Consider the following 11,327-nt stretch of genomic DNA (forward strand, 5'->3'; position numbering starts at 1 on the left):
TTTAGCCAAATGCTTTATAATATAGTATAGATAATGAAAAAGATCAAATAAACGTTGTAAAGTTAATACTTGTTTCAAGCTATACCTACATGAGCCAAGAGGGTATTTTTTTTATTTTATTTTATTAAGATATATTTAGAACAAAATAACTTAACATAGAACAATAAATACATGATGGTTCATTCAATACAGAAAAATCTAGGTATTACTTGCAACTTAACCAAAAAATAAACATTAACTAATAATCAAACAAATAAATCATCGATTAAGTTGATTAAGCAAAATGTAAACAAGCCTTAAGTGTGATTACTGTAAGTTGGACTAAAATCCTGAATTCAAGTAGTAGAAAAACATTGGCACTATCATCAGTAGAATCTTGTATGATACTAATCAAATTTATTACAAATAGCAAGTTAAAAGAAGGGGCCAAAGAAAGCAAATTCCCATAAATTCTATTTTTACACCTATCATATACCCATTAGGTAAGTAACCATAGAGTCATTACATGGATAAAGAAGTAGGTAACATGATGCAATTTGTTTTACTTGATATTTAATAATAAAGTTGGATAACGAAAAATGTCTAAGTAGGTGACCACAATGTAATACTTTCCTCCTAATGTCCAAACAAAAGCCTACTAGGAGTGGATTAAAAAAAGGCAACATGTACGACTATTCTATTACTAATACTATCATCCTTATATAACCCGTAACACGAGAGATCATCATCGCCTTATCTTCCCAACATCTTTGAAGCCATGGCTGCTCATGCCAAGAACACCAATAGAGTTTCTCTTGCAATGGAGAGAACTGGACAATGGTAATCATCCACAACTTAAAACTTACAAATTACCCTAAAAGAGTGTTATCATCTTAGCTTGTCTCTTTTAAGTTTTTCAAAACGCTCATTGTTGTTTTCTTTCATCTGTTCTTAATCAGGGTTTTCTCTCAAGACATCCCAACTGATATTGTTGTACAAGTCGGTGAAGCAAAGTTCCCTCTTCACAAGGTATGATAAATCCATGACGGAATAACTTTTAGAAACCAGATTTGTCCATAAGTACTGATAGATCAATTATTGTTATGTCAGTTCATGTTAGTAGCAAAGAGCAACTACATACGAAGATTAATACTCGAATCGAAAGAACCTGATATGGCTAGGCTAGATCTCTCGAGTATCCCCGGAGGAGCTGAAATCTTCGAGAAAGCAGCAAAGTTCTGCTATGGTGTCAATTTCGAAATCACTGTACATAACGTAGCAGCACTACGCTGTGCTGCAGAGTATCTCGACATGACTGACCAATACTGTGACGGCAACCTCGCCGGCCGGACAGACGACTTCCTTGTTCAGGTAGCGCTAACGAGCCTCTCCGGGGCTGTTGTTGTCTTAAAATCCTGTGAAGATCTTCTTCCCATAGCTGAACAGATCAACATCGTTCAACGATGTGTTGAAGTGGCGAGTGCTAAGGTAACTTATAGGATACGTGTTTATGTATCTTCGTTATCTTGAGAAATCCTCAAAATTGGTTTCGAAAATCGAAATCCTAGTAGATCTGAGAAATATAATTGGATCACTATTCCATTTGCAGGCTTGTAACGAAGCGAATTTTCCGAGCCGTTCACCGCCGAATTGGTGGACAGATGAACTATCGATCGTCCACATAAAAATCTTCGAGAAAATAATTGCTTCGATGAAATCACGAGGCGCAAAAGCACTCACAATTGCTAGCGCTATCATAACCTACACCGAGAGAGCGTTGCCGGACCTCGTTCGCGACCAATCCGGTAACAGTAGAAAATCTTCAATCTCCATGGACTCCGGCACCAGAAACCAGCAAAGAAAGCTCCTAGAATCGATCATTGCTATACTCCCCATCGAAAATCAACGAGCATCTTTTCCTATCAGTTTCCTTTGTTGCCTCCTCCGCACGGCAATCTTCCTTGAAAACGACGATATTTGGAAGAAGCAGCTGGAGAAACGGATATCGGCTATGTTAGAACATGTCACCGTCGATGACCTTCTTGTGTTGTCTTACACTTTTGACGGAGAAACATTGTATGACTTGGAGAGCGTAAGGAGGATCATCTCCGGATTCGTGGAGAAGGAGAAGAGCGTATCGGTGTTCAACGGCGGTGATTTCAGAGAAATCTCGTCGACCGCCGTGCTTAGGGTTGCAAAGACGGTTGATGCGTACCTCGGTGAAATCGCGACGGTTGCTGAATTGAGCATTTCAAAATTCAACGGAATTGCCAATTTGGTGCCTAAAAATGCACGAAAATTGGATGATGATCTTTATCGCGCCATTGATATATACCTCAAGGTAGCGATTCTACTTCAATTTTGATCACATTATATGCAATCGTTATATGAGAATTTTTGGTGAGCAATAAAATAACACCAAACCTTTAATACTAAGAAACAAAAAAAAAAAAAACCAAAATTTTTATAGTAAAAATATTGTGAATGGTTTACCTTCTCAGTATTTTGCTATGAATGTTTACTTTTTTTTTTTTTTTTTGTGGTTTTACATGTCTTACGAAAACAGGCTGGTATCGCATAATCCAAAGTCTTTAAGAATACAAACACATATGTTCAATTAGTAATTATTCAACTTTTATCTTTTCAGGCTCATCCAAACTTGGATGAAATTGAGCGTGAGAAAGTTTGTAGCGCAATGGACCCACTAAGACTCTCCTACGAAGCAAGGGTACACGCCTCACAGAATAAAAGATTGCCCGTACAGATAGTTTTGCACGCACTGTACTTCGATCAATTACAGATTAGAAGTGGGAAGACCGAGAACAACACGCCTGATGCATTGAGCATGAGGTCCCAAGTACAAGCAGACGTGTCATTGGCTAAAGAAAACGAAGCCTTAAAATCTGAGTTATTGCAAATGAAGGCTTATATATCTGATATACAACACAAGAATCAAGTAGGATCAACGTCTGCTAGAATAGGTAACCCAAAGAAACATCGTTTTTTCTCGTCGATGTCCAAGACCTTGGGAAAGTTGAATCCTTTCAAACATGGATCAAAGGACACTTCTAATATCGTCGATGATGGTGACGACGTTGACCACACAAAGCCTAGGAGGAGACGATTCTCCATCTCCTAGTCTCGTAAAATTTATTTTTGAATTACCGAAGAATTAGGTTAGCTGGTGTGAGAGTGTGATTTCTTTTCGTTTTTTAGTTAAACCCTTCAAACTGTTCTTTAATCATGATTTGCCTTTTTTATCTGTTGTTTATGTCACTATATGTAACTATACGAGAAACCCGAAAGCGTGTGTATAAATTAAAGATTTGTTCTTGATCCATATGTTGGTTCCGAGTATCATTCTTGTATCTTAGTTTATATCTATTCTCAGCTCTGTTTACTTTGGTATATACAGTCACAAAAGCTTGGTCAACAAATTGATTTTGATTTAGTTTGGATTTTGGTCGCATCAAAGTGGTCCATGTAACATCCTTAAAAATTAGAAATAAGAGTAAATTACAAATTCATCCCTGTGTTTGAATTTCATATTTTTTATGGATCAGGTCTCTTATATTAACAGTCATTTAAAATCTTTGTTAACTTAGAAGTATTTTTCATATTTTCACTGTATTATGAAATTTGTAATTGTCTCAAGGACCTGTTTTGCTAAGAATAACAATAACAATAAAAAGAAAAATAAAAAACAAATAACAAACCCCCATGTACGCTTCTTATTTCTTGCTCCCGTCACTAACCCCTCCTCGGTATCTCACCTTTGGCTCAACCGTCTTCAGTCACTCTCCCTTCTCAGTTCTCAGATTTGGTGAAGAAATCGATTTGATGAAGAACTCAACCCAGGTCTGGGAAAGAACTCGATTTGGTATACTGAAAACCAATTTTTTTTTCCAAATCTAACCCTCCCGATTAAGGGGGTGTTTGTGATTGCTTATACCGGTGCCAAACCGATAATAAGATGTTTTTGATAAGTTAATTCTTCATGACTTATGAAAAACTGCTTATTACCAGTTTATAATTTTAATCCTGTTTTATTTAACTCCGGTTTAATACCACATAAGTTAATAAGTACTTTTACAAACAAAGTTATCTATACGAAATTTAGTTTAAACCATGAAAATAGCCACTTAAATAAACAATTAAATGGCAAAAATGTCTTTTAGGAAATGTAGCAATAAAAAATGGGCAACAAATAGAAAAACAGAAAATGGTTTGTGGTCAGATTATAAAAATAAAAAGTTTTGTGGTTAAAATACGATAAATTGTTGCCCACGACATCGTTATTCGTTAATGTATTTCGTTCTCTATCGTTCTCCGGACTCCCATCTTCAGAAATTTCACCGCCTTGCCGCCGCAGCCGCCACCACCACCACCATCACCGACGACTATGGCTTCGACTATGGTTCTGGAGCCTAAACCCTCCTCATCAGCAACGCCACCACCAACCCTTCCCAATCCCTACACCATGGACTCTCCCCTAATCGACACCGAAGATGACCTCTACACTCGTCTCAAATCCCTAGACCGCCAAATCGAGTTCATTGAAATCCAGGAAGAGTACGTTAAAGATGAGCAAAAAAATCTCAAGCGAGAACTCCTTAGATCTCAAGAGGAGGTTAAGCGGATCCAATCGGTGCCGCTCGTAATTGGTCAGTTTATGGAGATGATCGACCAGAATAATGGCATTGTGGGGTCAACTACAGGGTCTAATTACTATGTTAGGATTTTGAGCACGATTAATCGGGAGTTATTGAAGCCCTCGGCATCTGTGGCGTTGCACCGCCATTCTAATGCTCTCGTTGATGTGTTGCCACCGGAGGCTGACTCGAGTATTTCTCTTCTTAGCCAGTCTGAGAAACCAGATGTTACTTACAACGTGAGTAATATCTCTCAAGGAATTTTGAGTTCAGAGTATTTAACATGAAATTTGGTGGATTTTCATTAGTTCGTAGGGCTTATTTTAACTTCGCTTATGTTATACTTTTATCTAACATAAGTTTCTAGTACCCTAATCCATTTTAATTAGGGTTTTCATTGTTTTTGGTACTCCATCCAAGTCTATGTGCATCATGAGGGTGGATTTTCAGTCAGTAGCTGTTACTTTCTTGTAACGATATATTTATCCCAACAGATTCAGAAATCTTGCAACTGGGCAAAACACTTTTTGTGTACATGATAGAATCCTTATATGCATTAGTGMCATTTAGCATATAACTGAATATTATCATATTTTACGCAATGTTTGAACAGCTTTAGAGTGTTGGGTACTTGGTAGGACTGAGACCTCAAGCGCAGTAGTTACCAATCTCTAAGATTATCAGAATATGGGCATGGTTATTGTTGCACAAAAACAGCCCAAGTCATTGATGTACCCTTCTTTATGTTGAATGTGTATATCATATACACGAATAATTTAGCAGTTTTGAGGATATTGGTCCTCCATGTATGTACTGGTTTTCTAGTTTGTTATTCTGCGTGTTACATTTGGAACTCCTTATTCTTTAACAGGGTCCAGTTGTAATCATACACATGGCCAAATGTAAGTTTAAATGTCGAAATAGCATGCACTAGATCTGCTGACTTGGCTCCTAGGTCTTTTGGTTGATTAGTTATTCTATGAGCAGTGAAGACAGAAAACTGGCGAAACTGGAATATCAGATTAGGATAGAAAGAAGATTGTTGCAGCAGCAGAGACTGGATGATAAGATGATTGGATAAGCTTTCTGTAATATGGTGCTAATTCTCGCTTCGCAGACCTTCCATCTGGATGGATTCACCACATTGTATTAACTATAATTGTTGCCTTCTAAAGTCCAATCTTTTTCTAATTTTTAAAACAGACTTCCCTATTGCACCTAGGTGTTCTCTATTCTGTTTTGAACTCAACATACCTCTGCTGATAATCCATTCAACATAGAGCTTCATATAAGGAACTTAAAACCATTCTTATAAGGAGATTAGAGCTCTGCATATGTGTATGTGGTCTATGAAGTTTGATATCTTAGAGAATTGCTTGCACTTATTCCTTTCCTCACATTTTGTTTCTTTGTAGCAAAGAGGTATTAGGATCGTCTTAGAATTTCTTCTTGTCATGGTAAAGTGAGTTAGACCCGTATACTCTAAGCTTATATAGAAACTTTTCAGTATTCATGATGTCAATAAAGTTTTTAAAGTATCATATTTTATCAATGCTTACAAAGGCAATATCAAAGAACAATCTGCCACATCAGTTTCATTTCTGCCTTCACTGTTGATCAAAGTGTTTCTATATATACATACATATTCTTTTGTCATGAGGCTGTTCATATGGGATACTACTTGCATTGCCTACTCAATCACAAAACATACATGCTTGTTTGTGACGCTAGTGGATGTTTATATCCATTTTATCTGGTTTATTTAACAGTATTGACATCAAGATTCATGTATTCTTTAGCATATTTGATCTTGCTGCTCATGCAAAATCGTTTCAAGTGTAACAATGAGCCTTCTCATAGTTATGTATGAACATGAAACTGAAACTTGCTCCAAGTAACAGCTTTATCCATTGTTTGAGGCGAAAGAAATTCCTTTTCCTTTTTTTCTTTATACTCTGCTCCATGTATATTTCAGACATTAGTATTGTTTGAAGTCTTCTGCCTGAACCAATATTAAATCCTGAGATTTGCTTCTGTGTGTACAAATCATAGGTAATATTAAATAACAGGCATCCTCTTTACAGTTAAGATTCATGCTTTATTCTATCCTATGTGTTATGCATAGGCTGCTTTTGCTAGCTAGCTTAGCATTATATGACTGTTTTTAATCTCTATATAGCTCAGTGGATGTTTGTTCATTTAGTTATATGCAGTTGATAATCGGTACACATATTATTCATTCAAAACCACTGCCATTTCTGTCTGTGCTTTGTCTTATTTTGAATGATATTTTTGGAACCTTTTAAACTAGTAAAAGGAAGAAGAGAGAGAGGTATTGGTTATTAGGATGATTGAGGAAGAAAGGGCATCACATATGGCATTTAAAAACACTTAATTTAGTGATGGATTTATGATAGAAGAAGAATGATGGTAATAGACTTGCATCTTTTCTATTATGGATGTGTTGATGTTAGGCTTTGTGTTGTTTTCGAGCTCTGGCGGCTTACCTTTTAGCTAGTTGGGATGGGAAGGTACGGCCAATTGTTACAATGCGTTATCCTGGTAATTGACTTGCGTCTTTTCTAGTATACTGTGTATTGAGGGAAGGTACGGCCAATTTTTATAATGCCAATTTTCATGCATGATATAAATATGGTTTCAAGGGAAGTTTGGATTGTGTTTAAGTAGCAAAAGTAAGCCTTAGAAAACTGAACTTGAGAAATGGTAATTCATGATTTTCCTACTGCTTCTGGTTTATTGTTGTCCCGGGTTTCATATGTGGATTTTAAGTTTGTTTTTTAATTCAGTTGCTATATGTCTTTGAGATCCACATGGTTTGTGCAAAGTTAATAATACTGTTTCATGCCATGTGATTTGATAGGATATCGGAGGATGTGACATTCAAAAGCAGGAAATACGCGAAGCTGTTGAGTTGCCTTTGACCCATCATGAATTGTACAAACAGATAGGTATAGATCCTCCCCGTGGTGTTTTGCTCTATGGTCCTCCTGGCACGGGTAAAACCATGCTCGCCAAAGCTGTTGCAAATCATACTACTGCAGCCTTTATTAGGGTAGTTGGCTCAGAATTTGTTCAGAAGTATTTGGGTGAGGTATGCTTTTATTCTCCATTTTTAATACATCGAGTTGAAGTGGTGTGTACGTGCTATACATAGATTCTATTTGATGTATATATAATATATTATATACAAATCCTCCCAAGTAAATTACTAAATCCCTTGTTCTTGCAATTTACGATGAAAAAAGTCACATTTTTCAGGACATAAGGGTAGGTTTTCTATAGAGCTGTTTCAACCCACTGGTTCACACGCATATTTTGTCTTTATGTACATACTAAAGATAATGTTTTGAACCAATATACTTTATCCATTTTGTTGAATGGCAAGGATTGAGTATAGATGGCAAAATTGGGAGGTGGAGTGGGGGATTGGTCAAGTGGGTCAAGACTCAAGACGGATAAAATTTTARGGTGGGTCAAAATGTGCTGGGTTAACCTGCCAACACTTTTAGGGTGGGTCAAAATATATCATGATTTATATATTAAATATGATAAAAGCCCATTATTAAAATAACGATCTGATTTTTTTTAATAAAGCAATTTATGAGGCTGTAAACCCTTCTTTTCAATAAAGTGTAATTTTATGTGTTAGACCCATTGACAATAAAATATAAACCAAAYTGATCCATTTTCACATAAATGAGTTGAAATTGCTGCCTTTATATCAAGTAGCATCTCCCTTTCTGAAATTCAACAAACTTTTTAGTTCATTAAAATGCTACCTGAACCTGGTGAGGACTGTACCTGGTTTTTTCAGTCTTCTTTTCTCTACCACCATTTTCTCTGCTCAGCCTTTTATTCATACACTGATTTGTGGGTTATGAACATATAATCATCATCATCAAAATCATATGCATTGCGGGGTCTATTGATATTGAAGCAAATGTGTTCTATAAATAGTATGTGCATCACATTCCTTGTTTATGTATCATTTTCGTATTGGTTTGTTTATAATGGGAGAGTCAACTGCTCTATTGAATTTTCCTTCAACATGGTTTCTCGTCTGCTTACCATGTATCCCCTTTCTCTCTCTCTCTCTCTCTCTCTCTATATATATATATATATATATATACTATTTTTATCCATAGCTACAGCTTACTACTAGGATGAAATTTAGAAAATTTTCGAAACTCAAATGATGGTCTTAAAAAAAGAACATGTGTGTATTTCTACATTATAAGTAAAGAATACATTCGTCACATGTCTTGTTTGTATATTGTTGCCATATTGGCTTATCATGTGATACCCCTCTAAATCTAATTAAATATTTCTTCARATCGTTCTTTCATTTGTTTTCTGCGTCTTCCTCTCTCTCCCTCCGGCTATTTCTTAGTAGCCAGTCAATAGGTAGTGCATTGTAGTGCTTTATAAACCGGGGGATCTTCACGGAAACAACCTCTCTACCTCTTGGGGTAGAGGCAAGGTCTGCGTACACCCTAAATCCGACCTTACTTGGAATATACTGGATTCGTTTATTTTGGTTTATRTGAGGCAATGTAGCATATGATTTCGTAAATCCTTTTTATAACCAATATTTAGCACCAGATCGAATTTAGAAATTCTGCACATTCATMACTTGGTCTGAAAAAAGAACATGTATTATTATTCCTATATTGTGTATTCTAAACTTTGGTGATTACTGATGGATCACTAATTACTTCTATAATTATCTCATTTGAGCCATTCTTTATATGTAGGGACCCAGAATGGTTCGTGATGTGTTTCGTCTTGCCAAAGAAAACGCGCCTGCAATAATATTTATTGACGAGGTAGATGCAATTGCTACTGCCAGGTTTGATGCTCAGACTGGAGCTGATAGAGAAGTGCAGCGAATTCTMATGGAACTCTTAAATCAGGTGAATTGAATAGCTCATGAAAGGTTYGATGAACCATTTCATGTTGATTTGTTCCTAAAAATTGTTTATATTTGTTGGTTCTGTTGTAAGTGATGCCCAGTTCTTTTGAGAGTATATACTCTGCCCCTCCCAAAATACGTATCTACTTTTGGAAGTGCCGACCTTCCAATCCTACTCTTAATTATGAGATGAAGAAATTAATTACTTCCTCTGTTGTTAAGGGTAAAGTTGTCATTTAGTTAATTATGAGATGTAGAAACTGATCACTCCCTCTATTATTAAGGGTAAAATTGTCATTTCGTTAACTGAAAAGTGTAATAACTACACATTTTGAAAACTACATGCCTTTTCATTGTGGGCATTTATTTTGGGACGGAGGGAGTACAATTTACATATGGCAAAAACTCGCACACACCTCTTGGTGAGGCTTAAACCCTTGACCTCCATGGAGGTTGAGATCTACCAATGATCCCATGACCGCTGGGCCAATGACCCTTTGGTGATGCACAGTGATTGGAACTTATAAAACCATGGATTTGGCTTGTTTGCAGATGGATGGGTTCGAYCAGACCGTCAATGTTAAGGTTATAATGGCAACTAACCGAGCTGATACTTTGGACCCGGCCCTTCTTCGTCCTGGTAGGCTTGACCGCAAGATTGARTTTCCTTTGCCTGATAGACGACAAAAGAGGCTTGTTTTCCAGGTAATTTTTTTAATGCTCATATCTTTCTTCTTTTAGTAGTTTGCTACAACTGGTCAGTTGGTCCTCTGTGGCACGTTTGTTATGTGGATTAGATAAGACTAGGTTGAAGGTTCTAGGGTTTTAATTTGAGACGGGCGGTTTACATAATTTGTGGATCTTGTCCCATCCCCCTGATTTTTGATAACGTAGTTTTGAGATGRTATATGATTTATGATGTTAATTGTAATTTGATTCTAATAAAGCCAAAGAAAACCAGTCAAACCCAGGAATTTGGGGGGGGGGGGGGGTAGAATGAACGCGAATCTTTTCTTCTCGGAAAAAACATGTCCCACATTTAGGGTGACATTGATAACAATGCAGTTTTATGTCCTACCAAAATAGGTGGTGTGGAACCCTGATACAGAAATCAGGGAGATGAACGAGATTGATAAATTACTAAAATACCCATTCAAATTAGAACCCTAAAACTTAGCACCTTATTCCCGCCTGTCCGGTACGGTCCCATGTGCATACCAAACACAACCGTAAGGAACCGGGCTGATTTGATTCTAATATCTCTTCAATTATGTAGGTTTGCACTGCTAAAATGAATTTAAGTGAYGAAGTTGACTTGGAAGATTATGTTTCTCGGCCCGACAAGATCAGTGCTGCCGAGGTAAGTCGTTTTCGTGCAGTTTCCCGTTCATTTTTGCTTTTTAAATCGAACAATATGTAAACTTGGATGGTTATTGCATTCAGATCACGGCAATTTGCCAAGAAGCAGGAATGCATGCAGTCCGCAAGAACCGATATGTTATTCTTCCCAAGGACTTCGAGAAGGGCTACAGAACCAACGTRAAGAAGCCCGACACTGATTTTGATTTTTACAAGTAAAATCCTATGGTTCGATTGACCTTGTGCTATGTACGTTGAAAGTCGTTTTTTATTGTTTCGTTTAGACAATTTATTGCCGAACCATACTTGTATCGACTAACAAGCTTATGATCCACATCCTTAAGATGAATCGTGTTATTAAACCAAATCAAACAAACTCAATATAAACCAAATCAAACAAACTC

The 11,327-nt window shown here is 36.7% G+C and overlaps 2 protein-coding genes across 2 annotated transcripts; both read left to right on the top strand.

The window, feature by feature from the left end:
* Nucleotides 1-754: 754 nt before the first annotated feature.
* LOC112518193 (root phototropism protein 2) lies at nucleotides 755-3,319 on the top strand. The gene is made up of 5 exons (XM_025125808.1): nucleotides 755-819; nucleotides 939-1,008; nucleotides 1,090-1,467; nucleotides 1,589-2,320; nucleotides 2,627-3,319. The coding sequence occupies exons 1-5, from the start codon at nucleotides 758-760 to the stop codon at nucleotides 3,116-3,118; spliced, it is 1,734 nt and encodes a 577-aa protein (XP_024981576.1). The 5' UTR covers nucleotides 755-757; the 3' UTR covers nucleotides 3,119-3,319.
* A 946-nt stretch (nucleotides 3,320-4,265) lies between these two features.
* On the top strand, nucleotides 4,266-11,290 carry LOC112517911 (26S proteasome regulatory subunit 6B homolog). The gene is made up of 6 exons (XM_025125324.1): nucleotides 4,266-4,870; nucleotides 7,513-7,743; nucleotides 9,407-9,565; nucleotides 10,117-10,269; nucleotides 10,841-10,924; nucleotides 11,008-11,290. Exons 1-6 carry the CDS (start codon nucleotides 4,382-4,384, stop codon nucleotides 11,140-11,142), a joined length of 1,251 nt encoding a protein of 416 aa, XP_024981092.1. The 5' UTR covers nucleotides 4,266-4,381; the 3' UTR covers nucleotides 11,143-11,290.
* Nucleotides 11,291-11,327: the final 37 nt, after the last annotated feature.

The sequence above is a fragment of the Cynara cardunculus genome (assembly GCF_001531365.2).
Source record: "Cynara cardunculus var. scolymus isolate 2C chromosome LG 9, CcrdV1, whole genome shotgun sequence".
NCBI lineage: Eukaryota > Viridiplantae > Streptophyta > Magnoliopsida > Asterales > Asteraceae > Cynara > Cynara cardunculus.